Source organism: Alligator sinensis, unplaced genomic scaffold (assembly GCF_000455745.1).
Source record: "Alligator sinensis unplaced genomic scaffold, ASM45574v1 scaffold250_1, whole genome shotgun sequence".
In the NCBI taxonomy this organism is placed as follows: Eukaryota; Metazoa; Chordata; order Crocodylia; family Alligatoridae; genus Alligator; species Alligator sinensis.
The window spans coordinates 1,388,903-1,408,323 of NW_005841888.1; the positions used below are offsets into that span (position 1 = coordinate 1,388,903).

A 19,421-nucleotide genomic window follows, 5' to 3' on the forward strand; every position below is an offset into this window, starting at 1 on the left:
AAGTAAAACATCTTTTCCCCCTCACACAAACAAAATAACAAATACCTTCAAGTTCACCAATCTTTTTGGCAAAGACTTTCAACTGCTTTTTCAGCTTGCGAACAGTCTTGTCCTGCTTTTCAAGCTGCTCCATTAAATCCTGGAAATCAAAAGGAGAGAGAATATTCAGGTGCTGGAAGACTTTCATAACATGTGAAGCAGACACAAAACCAGCACTGTTAGCAATACAAAACGGACTGTGAGAAAAGCTGAAAGGTGGTGCCACCGTCTGGCTGAAAATTGCAAGCTGGTACAATGCCTATAATTCAAGCCAAACAATATTGAAAGTATTGTCAAGCTGCTTGCAACATGATGAAGGCAATTGTTCTTATGCGGATCTGTTTTGCACATGCTCAGGTAACTATGTCAGTACTTATGGTGAGAAGACGTTTTATTGCAAATGCATCTGCCTAATGCTTCCTTTTCTTTCTCTCTCTCATCTTTGTCCAAATGATGCATTAAAACTCATTTCCTTTGACTCCACTACTGACCTTTATTCCTGCATTATCTATACCTGCCTTTAGGCCTAACTTTATTCTCAGAAAGTGGAATAGGTTTAATAAGAAAGGTCTTGTTTCCATTTTACCCCTATTTTCAACTTGACAAAAGAAATGACATATTTGTTGTAGTCCTCTGACATAACCACTGCCTTCTGTAATCGAGTTTATTTAGACTGTAAAGTCCCTGGATCATAGGAAAGTATGATTGGAAGGGGCCTCACAAGGCCATCCAGTCCAGCCCCCATGATGAACCATTCCAGCCAGATTTGCTCTGTCCAACCTGATTTTGAAAGTTTCCAGGCATGGAGATTCCACAAATTCTCCAGATAGCCTGTTCCAATGCCTGACTGCTCTCACGGTCAGAAAGTTCCTCCTAATTTCCAGCCTAAATTTTCACTGCCAGAGCTTGAGGCCATTGTTCCTAGTCCTGTCCCCTACAGCCACAGAGAATAGCCCATCTCCATCTTCTCTATAATCACCCTTCAGGTAGCTTAAGACTGCTATCAAATCCCCCCTCAGTCTTCTCTTTTCTAGGCTAAAGAGCCCTAGTTCTTTCAGCCATTTCTGATAAGTCTCACCTCCCAGGCCCCTAATAATTTTTGCTACCTTGCACTGGACTCTTTCTAAACTGTTCACATCAGTTTTGAAGTGCAGGGCCCAAAACTGGACCCAATACTTCAAATGAGGCCTCACCAGTGCTGAATAGAGCAGAAAATCACTTCTCTTGACTTGCAAGTGACACTCTTAGTAATACAACCCAGGATGCTATCAGCTCTTTTTGAGCCCATTGTTGGCTCATATTCAGCTCGAGTCCACTGTAACCCCCAGGTCTTTCTCTGAAGTTGCAACCAAGCCCTTTTTTCCCCTGTCTGTATTTGTGCATGCAGTTATTCTGTCCCAAGTTCAGGACTTCACACTTGTCCTTGCTGAATCTTATCTAGTTGATTGTGGACCATTTTTCCAGTCTATCCAGGTCATTCTGGATCCTGGCCTTGCCCTCCAGAGCATCTGAAATTCCACTCAAACTTGTCATCCAGAAATTTGCTAAGTGTTCATTAGATCACATCATCCAAATAATTAATGAAGACGCTGAACAATAGTAGAACAGGTCAGACCCCTAGGGATCCCTACTTGATACCTCTTCCTCCTACCTAGACACTGAGCCAGTGCAGACTGCTCGCTGAGTATGATGATCAGTGGTGTACCGATGGGGGGGCAAGGCACTGGCTGGGCCCTCCAGGGGGTACCCGGTCCCCCGGCAGCACTTCTGGTTTTGCCCCTAATCCTAATCCCGCCTCCCCCTGCGAGACTGGCCACGAAGGGTGGGGGGCGGGGGACGGAAGCGCAAATGCAAGTATTGGGCCCCTGGCACCAGAGACCCACAGTACACCACTGATGATGATTCAACTCGTTATACATCCAATTTACAGTATTTCCATCTATTCTGTATTTGCTTAGTTTGCTAAATATGTCATGGGAGACAGTGTCAAAAGCCTTGCTAAAGTCAACATATACCATTCCCACTGCTTTCTCCCCATCCACAGAGCCTGTCACTTTATCATGGAAAGAAATCCTGGTGAATCCATGCTGACTGTTCCTGATCACTTTGTTCTTCTCTAGTTGCTTCACAATTAATTCCTTGAGGATCTGCTCCATGATCTTTCTAGGTATAGAGGTCAGGCTGACTGGAGCATAAACCACTTTTTTATATTGTATTTGTATAGCATCTAGCACATGGGATCATGGTCCATGACTGGGTCTCCTTTGATGTTACTGTAATATAATTAAACTTACACTTTGTGTGTGGCCCCTAATATAGATGGCAAGTACTTCAGGGCAGCTCTCTATCATTTCTCATTTTATCAGCATGACTTATAATAAAGAATATTTTAATTTTACAAAGTTTTAAATAATTTGTCAAAAGCCTCTGAAGATTAAGTGAATGCAGAAAAACTCAAAAGTCAAGTTAAAGTGTATTCAAACAATTTAAAAGAAAACCCTCTTTCTGAAACTTAATACTCCTTTATGTTAATGAGGCAACACATGCTGTCTTCACCAGAAGCATCCCTCACAGAAGTTCTCTCAAATATCTTGGAAAATATTAACATGTATTTTTGTCAACTTGTGGGAAGCAGGTATAAAACTGTTCTTAACTATGCCCTAGAGAGTTTATTAGCTAAGGTACTGCACGTGAAAAATATTTAGCATAAAGCCACCATTAAATAAAAAAAAATAGATATAATATTTCTATTAACATTAACAGAATATGAACATTTATTGATTGAAGACTGACTTAAGGAATTTAACTTCAACTTCAAAACAAATTTGGTGGCAGAAAAAATGTGTCTTCATGATTCCCTTCTGAACTAGCTAAATAGTCATGAGCCTCTTTTTATTAAGAAATGAAATCTTGTAAGTGAGTTTATGTTTCCAAGTTGAGGTACTATATCCTTACAGAAAAAATTGGAGTGTTTTGATTCCATTGTCTTTACCATAGATGAATTTCACAATTTCAAAATGACTGTTCAGTCCTACAATTACTTATTAACATAAGAAGCTGTAAGAAGTTCCATTAACAAATAGACGTATGTAGAACTATTCATAATAATAGGCCTTGTATGTCTAGCATTGTGCGTCTATAGGATCAGGCCTATATTTTGCAGATTTGGATTTTAAAAGTTCATATTTAGCAGAGAGCAAATTTGGAAGCGAGGCATTTTAGCATCACATAACTCATTTGTTTTATATTAAAATGCTTTGATCATGCTGCAAAACTCATATTAGTAACAAACTGTGCATCAAAAAGAGACATCACAATTACACATGACACTGAAGACTGACAAAAGAAAGCTGCAAGAGGGAAAATGGACATTGTGAAGCTGTCTGTAGAAGATTTCTTTGGAGAAGGGAGAAGGCAGCCAGCCTGTTCTTCAGTTAGTGCTCCAGAAGTAGCAAACACAACAACAGAGAAAAAGGATCCATTTGATCTACATACAATCATCCGTTTGTAAAGTGAAATCCGGTACGATTGATACTTCATGGGGTCATCTGCATATAACTCCTCATAATACTGAAAAAATAGGTACAGTGCATTTTTCCCCTTTCTCTGAGACACTAATATTTCAGCCAATACTGTTTACATAAAATCAGGTTAACACAAAACTAAGCAGTTCATCATTTTTCAGGCAGCCATATCTATCTGTTCCTTCCATCCTCCCCATAAACAGTTGTTTGTTTAGATGAAAAGACAATGTACTAGTTACTAAGGAAATTTCTTCAGCAATATTGTACTTTTGAGAGTCTAAAATAAGACTGACACGTGAAGGTTATAATGTATGTTTACAATATGACCAGGGGAATACAACATATGTTAGTACCCTTAAATTACATCTAGAAAACCTGTGAGTTCTTTCCAACAGGCAGGGCAAGTGAAGAATGCAGTCAATCCCAGATGGATTCTATATTCTAACATCAGAATGAGAATATTAAAGAGCAAGTCTAATGGTGATAAGGAACATACCCTTCCTTGATTTTGAAAAGAAACAAAATTCCTTTGCAGTTTAATTATGACTGTGTGTTGTCCCAGAAGCCAACAATGCAGTGTATAGCTCTCAGAGCCAAATACCAATGCATAGACTCATAGACTAAGCAGAGGTAAGGAGCTGTATAGGTAGGAAAACTTTTACCATCTAAGGGATAAGACTACAACTGAGAAACTAGTGAAGTGCCTTCAGTCATTAACTTAGTCTCAAGATTATTATCTCTTGCTCATGACCTGAATTATCTATCAGCTTCCTCAAAACCTCACGTACCACAGTATACCCCTGACCTGCTGTTATATAGTCAAAAAGAAAAGAATACATCTCAGGTATTAAGAACAGAGCAGCCAGGAGGGCCTTCTCTCCCCCTAGAGGTAGCACTGCTCAGTTTACTATAAAAAGCACCTTCAACGAAGAAAAGTAGGAATCCTGGAAAAAAAAATTCCCCATTTGCCTGTTCTGGACCCTGTGTATTAGGAAGCACATTTCTACAGAGGATGAGGAACTGGGGTGTCTGTTTCATTTGCTTCTGAATTCATCCCAAAATGCTAATAACTATCAAAGGAGAAAACACCAATTGGCCAGGAAACTTCTATCAAGTGCCCATTTGTAGAAACAGTTGTTCCTGTGAAACACGATGAACAGACAGCAAAAAACACAATGTTTGACCTACGTCAGGGGTGTCAAACATATGGGCCACAAGCTGGATCAAACCTGTGGAGCCCTATCATCCAGTGCACAGGTCTTGGAGTGACCTTGCATGCCACATGCGGTGTGCAGAGCTGGTCTGGTTCAAGAGATGGACTCAGTGCCACAGTCACTAAACACATCACAGGAGGTAGGTCTGGAGCACACACTGGATCCATAGCTGGTCTGGATTGGGCTGTGATGCCAGAAAGGGCCAGTCTGGCATGGCACTGCATGCAGTGTAATGCCCCCTGTGCTCTGTGTAGTGCATGTGGCCCGTTCTGCCCTGCATGCTGCGACTCCCTACCAGAATGGCCCTGGGTGCTGGCTCCAGGGCCACTCCTGATCAGGCCCCAGGCCACCTACATGGTGAAGCCAGGTTTGGTTTAGAGGGGTGCCACATGCAGTGCACACCCATGCCACCCCATGCACTGTGTGCAGCACAAACACTGGAGCAGGGATGGTGCATGCTGCACTCACCCTGGACCCTCTGTACTCTATTTGCTGTGTGCAGAGCCCATGGTGCTGGGTCCAACCTGCATGCTGCATGCAGTGCAGTCCCTCGAGTGATGCATGGTCCCAGTTTGGCCTGGTGACTCTCATCCAGCCCTGACTTACATAGCTTGAGATGCAGGGAAAAGTGAAAGCTACAGACCCATTACAGGTATACTAAGGGGCATCCTCCCCTAACATTATTCTACATACGTGTAATCTAGAGCATGCCAGAGGTAATACTACTGTTCTGTTGGAGCATTTTTATGAGCTGCAGGGACAGCCATCGTTCTATTAGGTATGACTTGGCAGCAACCACACGAGTGCCATAACATGTCAAACAGCCCAATCCTCTCCAAGTCAGTGGTAGAATGATAGCAGGGGGACTCTGGAGAGCTACTGCCAGAGAAATGTCCTGTGTAATGTGCCTGGATGAAATGTTGTCAACTGGCAGCAGTCATATCGCCTATTAAATTAATTGCTTTGCTTGAAAAAAGCTGCTGCATACATGCAAGCAACCTTGGGAGATTCTCATTTGAAAACTAGGGAGGATGTGTGCACTGGTGATCCCTCTCCCTAATGTTCCTAAGTCGTTACATTGCAATAGCATTTCTCTTACCAAGTTTTCATTAGTCAGACGGGTGATCTCGTGCTGTAGACTGGCTTCAATCCGGGCCTCTGGGGGCAGCTGCAGGTTTTGTGCCAAAAGCTGCTGCTGGCGATTGTTCTCTTCCTTCAGACTTTGAATCTCACCACGGAGAGCTTCCAGCTCATTGTCATGGGTCTTCTTCTGGGACTGAAGCTGAGATTCCAAAAGCCTGTAAAAACCGAGCAGGATTGGAGAGAAATTTAGCATTCACATCCCAAACTCACCCTAGGAGTCCAAAGCTTTAGCTGCTGCTCAGAAATAAATATGTAAGCTTTGACTTGCAAGAAAAAATGAAGAAGACAGAGTACTCTTTAAACCCTTCAATATGCCATCAGATTAAACGGTATTCAAACTCTCAAACAGTGGGAGAGAATAAACTAACGCTGAATTTGCTAAGCATTTTCCTCTGAACAAGAACTGAATGAGCATTGTTCAGTAACACTGAAAACATGCCCTAATACTTAATATATCCCTAAACCTCCATAGACTGGTGATGTTTCTAAGGAGGCCAAGACCATGTTAGGTTTAAATAGAGCACATTAAGTAGTTAAAATTAAACTGGTGTCTTAAGCTAGACCCATATGGTAATTAGCTGTTTTACTGTTAACTCTTTTCAGTTAGAAATGTTTGAATAGCTCCTGTTCAACTGCAAATGAACATAAATTGGCCAAATTTGGCATTTGAAAATGCAAGGGCCATTTTGTGAGAGGATTGCCATTAATGCTAGAAAGGTAAGCTGGATCACTGAGTACAGGACTAGGAGCCAAGAATTTAGTGTTTTACCTGGCTCTGTCACTGACTCATTCTTTGTCTTGTGGGGAAAAGTGTTATCTCAAATCCTGCACAAATGAAATGGGAGCAATAAGTAAATGCTTATGTCAGAGGAGTGTGGATTAGTCCATGTTTGTAGGGCAGTGTCCCAATGCTATGATTCATTCTTTGGGGCATGTACAGGAAATGGCACTAATACTGACATTAGACAAACTTTCAGGGTTTAAAAATGCATAAGGCAGCCAAGTTAACTAGCAGCGACATTGATGAAGGCATATGGTCATTTACCCACAGCGCTTTGTCACTTAAGTCAAACACTTGGTTGCTGCTTTAATCCTAGGTCAAGAAAAAGATGCAGAGCAACCTCTCCCCAATCCCACTCTGCAGAACATTCCCTATTCCATGTTAGTTCTTAGCATACAGACAACACAAGGTTACATTTAAGATTTGTTAGCGCAAGGAAAAGAAAGATATTGATGAATAGCATTCATTACAAAGTCCCTGCTTTGCCGGCTACTACTTGAATGTGTAAATGTGTACTTCTTAAAAACAACAATGCTGCACTAAAGGATTCATTACAAATGGAAGACTATGGACACTCTGGGACAAGTTTTCATGGATGGGAACACGCAAATTCTAATGTGCTAGTTACCAAGAGGTGACTGCAAGAGGCTGAGTGCATTTCACCAATCAGATGCCTGTTTAGCAACATGCATACACATTTTCAGATGTTGCAATAACTGCATATCCTTTAATTTGGATACACTTTTGAACACTGCCCTGCCATTTTGAAAATTTACTCCTAATTTGAGTGAATTTTGAATGAATGCATCTCTTGGCATTCCTCTCTCCAAGGACACTGTGGATGGTTACTCATTTGGGGTCAAAAGTAGGGAAGTTACAACAATTAAATTAAAAGTCCTAGAGGTTATTTTAACAACATTATTAACATCTAAAAAATTTTTGCACATATGGAAAAATCCATGCACATGTACGACGGGGCAGATAAGTAACAAAGCTTCTTTCATTTCAATTGTAGGAATGCTCGGGTTTTTATATTGTCATTTTTGTGTGGCTTAAGCACTTGTAATTCATTATGTATTAACTGTTAGAGCCATCTTAAGATTTTAACAATATGACTTGATAGGTAGATTGGCTCAGACCAGGTTTTCTGCTAATCTTAATAAAGTTAATACTGATGAATGATTTTTGAACTATTAGTGAATAAGAAACATTGCAGCTGAAGCAATCCCATAGCAAGGGGTACAGTTAGTTAGGAAGCAGAATGCAAAGAAGTGTCATTCTGGAGAAGTCTGGTAACCTGTTGGCTTGTTTTAACCCTTCATAAACCAGCCATAGCTCTCCATCCTCATTCAGCATATGATAGTCTTGAGGCGATTGTCTTCCAAGCAAAATGTTTAAGAGATAAAAACACAAAAGGGATACAAGATGATAATAAGCACGGATCCTGGTTTTCTCTGTTTAAAAATTGCAAATTCTCTGATTAAAACCCCCCAAATCCACGTTTTTCCAAAATTAAAATGAAACACCAATATATATATCAATATCAGTTGAATACAATGTTTTATTGAGGCCTACCAGTGCCTCAATCATTATAATAAGATAAATTCTAAATACCTATATATGTTGGTGTTTGATTTTTTTTCCCCCCATCAAAAATCAGTGCTCTCCCTGCTCACCAGGATGCAGATCCAGCTGTGGCTTTGGTCCCCACTGCTTTGTGGTGCTAAGCAGCCCTGATATGCCAGTGTCCTACCCCTGCCCATACTATTTCCCCTCACTCCAAAACCATAGACCCCTGGCCCTGCTCATGCCCCTCACTCTCCACCCACAGTCCCCCCCCCAGCCCTGTTGGTGCCCCTCACTCCCCACCCACACACAGCTCCCTGGGCCCTGCCTCCCTGGGCCCCTCACTCCTTAACCACAGCCCACCACCCCCCTCCCCCAGCAATGCTGGTGTCCTTCACTCATGACCTGCAGCCCGTGCCCTCCAGCCCTACCAGAGGGGGCCCCCAGCTGCCAGGGCTATAGGAGCAGGCCCCACCCCAGTAGTACCCAAGCCCTGGCTGCTGCTCACAGGAGGTGGTGGCTGATGCAGCTGAAGTGGACCACGGAACCCAGCTCAACCCCCAATAGTGGCACGGCCGGAACAGAGACTCAGGGCAGGGGTGGAGAATGCGTTCTGCCTGCAGCGGGCTCAGGGCTCCATGTCCTCCCTGCAGATGACTGCACAGCCCAGTGGGCCGGATCCAGCACAGGAGCAGAGAAGGGAGGGCAGGCTTGGTGCCACCGTCAGAAGCCCCACGCTGGCCAAGCCACCATGGTGAGGTGGCCCCTGCCCACCTGGCAGCAGTGGCGGTGGCATGAAACTGTGCCCCCTACTATTGCCGGGTGGACAGGGAATGCCTTGCCATGACAGTGCATCTGGTATAGGGCTCCCAATGGCAGCACTAAGCCTGCCTGCCCCTCTGCTCTCCCACACCAGATCCCACCTGCTGGGCTGTGAAGGCCCCTGGGGAAAGGGCAGCAGGGTGGGAAGACCTGAGCCTGCAGCTCACATCTGCCCCCACCCTTTGCACAAGTCTGGGGGGCATGTGCCCCCCATGCCTCCCTCCCCAAGACTGCATGTAGCACAGGGAGCCAGCCCCCCCATTGCCCCTGCCGATGAGCCCCCTGTGGCTCCATCCTTCTCCCCCAGCTGGGCCTCACATTCCTGCCTTGGCCCTGCACCCCATAAACAGCCTGCTTGGGTAGTGCCCTCAGCCCCAGCCATGCCCTACTCCCTCCCTCACTGGGGTTTTTAATCTGTTCCTCCTCCTCCAGACTTACCTGGAGGAAGCTACTCTCCATGCTGCCTAGGTGCCACATGCATGTGTGCGTGCACACATGTACATGGTGCTTCCTGCTTGTGATCACCCTCCTCCCACTCTCCCCAGCCCCAAGCAGTCCTGTGCAGGCCTGAACTCTACCAGCCTGCAAGGGGAACCTGCTGTTTCCCACGTTTTCCTCCTTTAAAGGAGAGTGTCCATGTTTTTTCCTTAAAAGTACAAAATCTGCATTCTTCTCCGTCAAATGAAAATATCCACATTTTTCCACAGTGAACAGGAAACCTGGATCCCTGATAAGACATGTTATGGAGAGGACATATTAACCCATAATAATTAATTGAGCAATCCAGTTCTGAATGCTGGAGAAGACTGTTGCATTCCAAGATACGGATTATTACATATTGTTATGGAAACAGCTGGAAAAGAGGATAGATATTATCAAAGAGAAATGGCAAACAAAAATGGAGACATGGTAAAGTGGTAATTTGAGTAACATGGCCAATTACAGCCCTGGACATGGAGTCTCTGGAAAGTTTAATTTTGCATTTCTACATCAGCATTTTGCATATGTAAGTTTTATCTATCAGCCTAACTTAAACCCCAAATACAAACACACTTAAGGAATCTTGTCTAATCCTGAACCAACTTGCTGTGTATGGTAGAAAAAGGTGGGTGGTGAAAAAAGTTCCAAAATGGATATGAAAAGCCAAAAAAAAGAAGAAAAAAAATAGAATTCATACCTATTTGTTTCCTTCAGCCCAATATATGCCTGAGCTATTTCTCCTTTGTCTTTCATCTTCTGTACATCCTCCAAGAGGATTGTGGAATCTGTCATGGTATTCTGGGGAAAAAATAAAATTTCCAAGGTAAGTTTCAACCTTACATCTAATTCTTTATATTTACAGACTAAGGTCTACGTTTTGTCCCCTTTATTCAAATCAAATAGTGTCCAATTCATGGAGTAGCACCATTACACTGAGCAAGTCAACTTGGGTAAAAGGGTGTACTGTCAGGAAAAAGGGGTCTGTACTGTGCTGGACTGCGTGGCATATAAAACATACACACTAAAATATTGATTATTTTACCTACCCAGCATGCAAACCTGAGAATATTTCTCCCTTCATTGCCTATCATCAGAAAGGAGCAAAATAAACTTCATGAAATGTGAAATTCACATTTCTTTCAATTAACATGCACTGTTATCTTCTCATTTTTAAACATGAGAAGCATAATTTCAAAATATGTGTTTACAAAAACATTTTACTCCTGGTTGCACTTCATAAATGGTAATACTAACTGTGTACTACTTGGAACTTCATAATTCAATTTCCATCCCTGCTTTATACATTTTTTAAAAGTTATTTTGGAAAGTTGCCAGTAACTTACAAGGACTAGGACATCTTGAAACTCTAGAGAGTTCAATTTTTGGCGCTGTATTTCCCATTGTTTCTTCACATAATTCAGTCAGATTTTATATGATTTCTAGAATAGCCTGCATCAGTATGATTTTAATTGTGCGCTGTTTTTTAGGGATGACAATGTAGTCCAGCCATATAATTAACATATACAAGAACTAAAATTTGGTATTTTCGTTTCATCCCCACAATTAAATCATACGTCTCTGAGAAAAGCTATTACAAAATACTGAAGACTTAGCCTGCTGAGAACATATTTGGAAAACATCTATATGCTTAACATGTATTTGCACCACATTTGTGCCTTGAAGTATAAGAAATGACAAAATACAATGAAATGGAGTGGTAAGCTTCTCTCAGAATTACTGCCAGCTTCCTTGTTAGCTCTGGAGTAACGTTTTCCATTGTGAAAACAGAAATGTAAGAAAACACCGTAACAATTATTATTTTATTCTATCTTAATGGAGCAAAATTATTATTTCTCATCCATCAAACCAATCAAGCTTTGCAACACTATATAATGTGGATTATCATCTCTAATTTAAAAAGACATGCTATTTATTTTTTTCTTCAGAATAATCACTCATGGTGTAGCCATAGTACTATTTAAATGAAATTATTTAATTAAAAAACTAAACAAAACAGAATTGCAGTTTCTCTCAGCTCAATTTTTATACCTCTAAATATGGTCCTCTCAGCTAAACCTATTAATCAAATATTCAGCCATTCTTTCCACAGATTTTTACATTGCAGTTTAATTCTGGAGCATGTTATCTTTTGACATTTTCTAGTATCTATTAGTAAAGATAAGGCCAATTTTCACACCTCAAACTTACTTTTTATTTCACAAACCATATTGCAATACTAGTTTCTTTAAAGAGGACACTTTAATACAATATTTTATTTTGACTGGCTGCCTAAGTCCATGTTTGGTTCACTTTATCTTCAGGTTACTACAAACTGTTAGTACTTCTTTGAGTCTAAATCAATGATTCTCAACCACAGAATCTACAAAACAACTTGTAGATAAATTCCTTGTTTCCTCAAGAGCAATGAGAAAGTTCTCTCTAATTACTGCAAAATGTGATTGCTAAACTTCAAAACACAGTTATTCATGTGAGTCAATGAAGTGACTGTTCAAACGTGTTTAATTAATATTTGGGTTTTTTTTGTTTTGGTGTTTTGTTTTTAAGAAATCTATAAGAAATTTTACAGAACTGAAAAATTGTTTACCTTATCCTCCTGTAAATCAAATTGGCAAGCAATAAAGAAGAGAAACAATTGGTCAATAAACCTCTCATACCATGACAACCCAAATTACCAGTCAGAAATTAGCTGCAAACTCACTGTTACCAGCCCACCAGTCATCTTTTTATCTGTCTTGTCCTCAGAAGTGTCAAAAATTATTTTTACTTCATCATCATAGAGAACTACCTACAATTTACTAACAAGATTTTACATAGCCAAGACACAGGCTTTTGTTCCTTTTATAATGAATCTTGTAATAGTCTAGATGCACAGAGCTGCATGCATCATGGCTTTCAGATTATTTAAAATGAAGGCAAATATCTTTTTCAGAGTAGCAAGGGAAAAAGTCTCTGGTGAGCTTTAAAGCTTTGGTTGACTCAGTTTTCCTATCCAATGCCAATATTTTCCTCTTTGGTGCTCTCTGCATAATAACTTTCTTAAACAGAAGAAATACTTGAAAACCAAAGAAAAAATCTTGATATATCACCCGAATGTAGAGGCGCACCGATATGTTGCTCACATATTGGATTAGCACTGATATTAGAAAAATTGCAAGCATCGGCAATTGACTTTTTTTTGTCTGATGTGGCCGATACCGTAGCCAATAAATGCCGTGAGCATGCATACAGCTGCAGCGCAGCATTCAGGTGACTAAGAGCACAGCCAGGCAGCGTGGAGAGCAGCCAGGTCCAGCTGGTAAGTCTGTTGTGGAGGAAGGAGAGGGGGAAGGGAAGGGGCATGGGGGGTGCAGATCAAGGCCCCCCCATGGTGAGGGTGGGAGTGGGGCTGGCGCTGGGGCAGGGGCTGCCCAGCCGGGGTGGAGCAGGGCATGGAATGGAGCCACAGCTCATCCAGAGGGGCATGGGGTCGCTCCCGCTGCTTCATCCACCCTGGGAGGCCATAGGGTGTGTGTACCCCCAGACCCGCACATGGGGCAGGGCAGGGTGGGGCAGGCTGGGGCCAAGGCAGCGCTGGCCTCTTCCCAGCAGGGGGCCAGGCTGGGCTGCACTCAGGGGGTGGTGGGTGGTGGCAGTGCTGGAAGGGAGGGTTGGGGGGGGCCTGCAATATTCCCCAAATTCCCTGTAGCCCCGTTCCCAGTGCCACCGCTGTGACCCCCAAACACAGCCCGGCCTGGCCACCTGCCCAGAAGAACCTGGTGCAGCCACCAGCCCACAGTGGCAGCCTGTCCCACCTCCCAAGCAGATGTGGGGGCACACCTCTCCATGCTCTTCTAGGGTGTGTGCAGTGGCAGGAGCTGCTCTTCCCACCCCCCAGCACCCTCCAGATGAGCTGTGGCTCTGTCCCATGCTCTGCCCTACCGCCTGCTCCAATCCCTCCCTCACTGTGGCGGCCTTGATCTGCCCCCCACCACTCCTTTCTTTCCCTCGTCCCCCACAATAGACTTGTCAGCTGGATTGCTCTCCACACTGCAGGGCTGCACATCAGAATCTGAAGAGGAATGGCCGACATAGCTCATTAAAAATCAGCCATTGGTATCAGCCCCCAAAAAATCTATTGATGCACCCCTATCTGAATTATATGCTTGTTTTTTCTTGAAAATAAGGACTTTGGGGAAGTCTGATGGTACCTTTTACTCTGGATCAAACAATACAGTAAATCTGGGACAATAAAGTGGAATGGATTTAGCACTGTAGATTATCCTTTTGCCACTTTTTTGCTACTTTGAAACAAACAACATGATAATTAATGCTTCAGTATGGATTTGAAGACATCTTTCCCACTGCCTGTCAACTGAGGAGATGGACTCCTAGGATCCGCGGTAAACTAAATATTCATTAGGGAACAATACCTCTCATACTACACCATCCCAGCAAATGGCTGACAGTGATTTCTGCACTGCTAGCAGATTAACTAATTTAACGGAAGGGTCTTGCTCTGAGTTTTCTGCAACATACATATTGCACAATTCTAATCAATGCTCTTCAATTATTTTTGCTGTCAACTTCTAAAGATGTCTGGGCTTTCAGAGTTCTTCTAAATAACGTTAACAATTAAGCTTAATCTTTCAGGCAGTTAGGAGAAAGACATTTTCTGCAATTTTTTAAGCTTCAACTTCCAACCTTTGTCAATCAATAGTTCATATAGTCATCTTTGGAAGATACTGGCCAAACCATCCACCAAACAGTCCTGGGGCGACAGACCAGATCTTTTAAAGCTCAAATTGGCTGGCATGCAGGCCAGAAATTAGTAGTTAATACACTCTACCAATGTAACCCATTCTAATATCTACATTCTTATAACAGTTTAGTGCCTGCTCATCCCAAGGAAGTTCATGTCTAGGCTTAGCAAAGCCTACTGCCTTCCCAGACATTCATCAAACAAGCTACCATGTAACAAATTAGCCCAGTATTATAGTTTAACTGCTTCACAGCACCTCTGCTGGTTATTACTTACCTTGGGTTGAATAGCTTCCTTCTGGCTCACCAGCTGAGACCTCAGGATGAGGACTTCTTCCTTGCGTACCTCCAGCTCCTCACTTACTGAAGTCAGCTGATTTAGGAGGACTCTGTAAGCAGGGGCACCAGGAGCAGTCACCTCTGGAGAGCTCTTTTCCATCAGGGCCTTCTGCAGCTCATTAAGCTCATTCTTCAGTTTCTTATTCTCTGATTCAAGTTCTTGACGCTGCAAAAACAAGGACAGCCCCATCACTGAGCAATGCTCCTTTTACTCCTCCATATTACTAAAACAGAATTATGAACCACAGAAGGGTAAAATCTGAGTGACTGTTGTGAAAATATAGTCATTCTCTGCCTGTCATTCTTTGTGTTCTCCTAACAATTGATATGGTGTCTCAAAGGATTTCATTAACTATCTTTTGTCAGAAGTACAAAACCAGAATATGTACATGTGAATTGTACAGAGTCAATGAAAATTGTTCTCTTTAACAGCAAAAAAAAAGAGAATTTCTATGAAACCCCAGCAAGAGGGCTCAGTAGAGCTACTGAGCTTTTGTAACATTTGATGGTATTTGGACATAAGTCCTTATTTTTGTCTGGTCCAAAATATATTCTGATATCAATACAGTTCCGGGCCGGGTTCATGGTATGTACACAAAGTAAACTTAAACCCAAGGGAACTGGCCAGCAGAGAAGTCATCTTGCCAAAGGACTCACCCCCATTCCTCTCAAGGTGTAGGCCCCCAGCCACATATTCTACACCTCACAAAGAACAAACTATGCAATAAAATGCTTGCTGAGGAAATTTCTTTCTAATTCTTCCAGCTGACTTAGGTCAGGAGAGTTGGTATCTCTTACCCTAGCCAGAATACCTGGAGACAGCATTCTTATTAGTTACATAAACACCAGAAGCTTCCAGTCCACAATACCTTGAGTGATTCATACTCCAACTCTGCGCCTCTCATCGGTGGCCTCTCCTCTTCCTAGGAGTAACACACACAAAAAAATAAACACGATGTCTCTTAACTGTCACTAACGGATCTCAACTGGATCATTTCTCTGTCACAAAAGGAGTTAAACAACCATCTTCTCATAGAGCTGAATACAAGACATTCAGCCCTACACCCCTGAATTCTTTCTGTGAAACATTAACATTGACTTGTTCCATTTACTTATGATCTAGTTTTCAAACGTGTCCAAGTACTTCCAGCTCTCAACAATATTGAAAAAAATTGTCCTACCTATTTTAAATGGCTCACTAAGGATTTAGGAGCCCAAATTTAGGTAACAAGGCTTGAAAATATTGGCAAAGCAAAGTAAGTATTAACAGGCTATATGGGCAGATCCAGATGAGTGCACATGTGCAATATGCAGCAGTGCAAGCCCATCTGTGGCACCACAAACCACATGCACCACACATACAGGCATTTGTTGTGTTGCTAATTTACAGCATGACAGATTTTTTTGACACTGGGAAATCCTGGTGTCAAAAAAACCCAGGCCTGAAAAAAGTGGGGTGGCGCACATGGCGGCAACATGCACCACCTGAACCTGGAGCCTGGCCAGCTGGAGCTACACTCTGGCTGCTGGTCAGGCTCCACACACTGGATCGCCACTTCTAGAGCCTCAGGAGACACCCAGGACACCAGGGAAGGCTGTTGGGGCCAGCCCAGGTACTTTAAAAACTGCCCCTGCAGCCATTTTTCAGCACGGAGATGATGATACATGTGACACTTTGGGTAGTTTAATTACAGCGGCTCTTGGAGACGCTTTAATTAAAGCGGCCTCCCTGCCACCCCCAGAGTGCATCTATAAATGCCCTATGGTTTTAAGTTGACACCATTTAGCATTCATGGAACAAACAGTAGGTGGAACAACCTGATGTCATCACATAATTGGCTAGATGCACTCTACCCTGGTCTTGGCACGAAGAGCCTGTTCCTCCTTCCGGTCCAGTTCATCCTGCAAGGACTGCTTTTCTTGCTCCAACTCTGTAACTCGTTTCTGCAGCTTGAGGAAGAGAGACATGTCCAATGGTGTCCTTTTCTCACTTGGCTCCTGAACAGGAAAGAACAAAGTGAGAACACAGTTCTACACCAAGAACAAGGTTTTTTGAGAGTAGAGAAGGGAGACAGATCGGGGAAAAAAGAATGAGATAGAACATGACATATAAACTATATAATTGTTACTTAAGTCTGAGAGCTGCTTACTGGTATTCAAAATTTTTCATCAATCTTCAAAAGTTGACTTAAAAACAAATCTACTAGTATAAATAAAAGCTTCTAATTTAAAGCATTAAGGGTGGAAAGACACTAACTAGAAGGCATTAGGCCTGTAAGCAATCATACCTTTTTTTTCTTATTTGTTTGGAAAGGGGAAGGGAGAAGAGAGATAAACTTGTGGTTAGACTTACTAAAAACAACCTTCAGATACAGGCAAACTTCTCCAAATTTGCACGACTACTAGTTTTTTAGTTAATAACAACAATCTATACACGTTATTTGGATCCATTATAAACCAACTTAAGCAATTAGATGGGATGCAAAATATAACGTTATGAGAAGGTAAGTTTCATCATCATTTCCTTTTATTTTAATTTTTTCATTTCCCTTTATTTGTATGATTTTTAGATTAATTGACTAGACTTCTCTTGGTATTTTGCAGAGTAAAGGTTATCATTCATAACCCATGAATGCAAAAGAACTTGATTCTGGTTTCAAATCATCTCTACTTTTTTATACCCTTTTCTCTTGTTAGCCTGTAAATTTAACATCAGTTTGATTTTTAAGGGATGAATTAAATTTAAACTCTATTTCTACTGTAGGTTATTATATTTATTAATATTCCAAAGAACAAAATTGATATTAAACATGGTTTTGGCAAAGGAGCAGCCTTTACATATAGTTTCCAGTTAATGTAAGAGGAGAGTATTTAGCACTTGCATGAAATACTGTAATGTTTGGCTACCTTTTACTTTATCCATCTATCCATATGCATAAGGGTATCTCTAAGTGAAAATATAGCAAACTGAAAATGAGAGAGGATCCATACAAAATACTGGTTGCTGACTTGGAGAGTTCATGGTATTTGTATTTGTGCTAGGAAACCATCATCCATTGAGGCGTTTAGGAATAAATATGGTTGTCAGTAAAGTGCAACTGTGGGGCTAACTAGCCTGCACCAACTTCAGTTCCCAAATCAGTACTGTTCAACAGGTGAGACGAGAGTGCTGTATGTACTGGCCAGTCAAGAGTAAAATAGCTAGTTTAAAAGAAACTTCTCAGGGGCTGAGAAGAAAATGCTATTGACCGTTTTACTGACAACAACACAAGTCAGTCCATGAATCTGATGGCTCTGTGTGTGTTTAATCTTAGCATATATTAAAACAGACTTGCATAATTATTCATAACTACTGCCCATTGCTTGAGAACGTAGACAAACTGAGTAATCATCCTGGAAACCTCCAAGTAAACTGGAATTTGCATTTTTGTATATTTGAGATTACAGTAATGATAAGGTACCTTTTAAATTTTATTCTTCTGTATGGTACAGAGAAAAAGAATATTAATATAATATTTTCTCATTAAGAGTGAAATTGCGCCAGTGGAAAGAGCCCACATTAAATCTTTTAAATTTGGAGTTTTGGTGATGCAAAGGACTGCATAGCTGATCTGCACTGAAGTGAACTAAGTGCACACAGTACTTTTTGGATGCTTGCAGCAGTTTTGTGAATCTGAGCATAACTGAACCATGAGATTTGTGGCTGCCTTCCCAGTGAGAGACGCATGGTTACCGAGAGCAGTTACTTGTGCCTGTAGGTATTTCAGGATCTGCTTTTCAGCTAGTCTCCAATGGGTTTTTTCCAGCTCCTACTTCTGTGTATACAAATGACTGTGCTTGCCATGGTGGGCAGGCAGCTGTTTTACATGTGCAATTCAAACACGTGGTTAACATTTCTACATGTACTTACTGTCATGCAAAAAAGTTACACATTTTTTCACTGAGGCATTAGACAAAAACAACTACATAAATAGTTTCCATCCAGGAAGAGCACACACCAACTGCTGAAACTTCCTTAGCCTGATGAAGGGTTTTTGAACTCGAAAGCTTGCTTAATAACTATTCTCCAACTATTTGGGTTGGTCTAATAAAAGATATCAAATTCACCCAAGGAACCTTGTCTGCCTACGTCCTTAGACCAACATGGCTACAACCTACACCCCTGCAACATGGAAGATATCGAATTCAGCCATCTGAAATGGAAACTGTACAACATGAAAAAGAAAGAAGCCAAACTCAACAGCAACATATATTTTCTAAGCCTTTGCAAAAAACACAACTTCATACCCCGAGGACTAAACATCTACAGTCCCCTTACTACTACCCACAACTCCAAATATGCTTCACAGCTATGCAGAAGAATTTCAGAGAAAATTAGAAATTATTTACTTCACCTACTCTACTCCAAAAGAGACCAACTCAGGAAGGAAATCACCATATACTACAACAACTTAAAAGACAGAAATCCATGCATGTTCCCTGACAATATACAGTGGATACAAAGAGACTACAAAAAACTTTCTACAGCATTCATCCTACATAAAAAGAAATGGAACAAATTACTCCAAGAACAAGCTCCCCAGCCACAAAATAACCATCAGAGGAACAACACCAGCACCTTACAACATTCCAACCTCAGACTTGATAAAACTGAAAGCAGCAACCAACCCACAAATATTATCAATCTCTCTACACACGCTTAACAAAACTGAAAAATCTGTCCTTTCTAAAGGCCTAAATTTCTGTCCAGAAAAA

The 19,421-nt window shown here is 41.7% G+C and overlaps 1 protein-coding gene across 2 annotated transcripts in view; it reads right to left on the reverse strand.

Moving 5' to 3' along the window:
- MYO5A (myosin VA) overlaps positions 1–19,421 on the reverse strand; it is a 175,390-nt gene that overhangs the window by 17,159 nt on the left and 138,810 nt on the right. For both annotated transcript variants that reach the window (XM_014517056.2, XM_025197030.1), the window contains 8 exons: positions 16,521–16,664; positions 15,536–15,589; positions 14,605–14,832; positions 10,267–10,367; positions 7,999–8,079; positions 5,877–6,075; positions 3,535–3,609; positions 46–139 (listed from right to left, as the gene is read on the reverse strand). In XM_014517056.2, the coding sequence (XP_014372542.1) occupies positions 46–139; positions 3,535–3,609; positions 5,877–6,075; positions 7,999–8,079; positions 10,267–10,367; positions 14,605–14,832; positions 15,536–15,589; positions 16,521–16,664 (976 nt within the window). The remainder of the gene's footprint in view (positions 1–45; positions 140–3,534; positions 3,610–5,876; positions 6,076–7,998; positions 8,080–10,266; positions 10,368–14,604; positions 14,833–15,535; positions 15,590–16,520; positions 16,665–19,421) is intronic.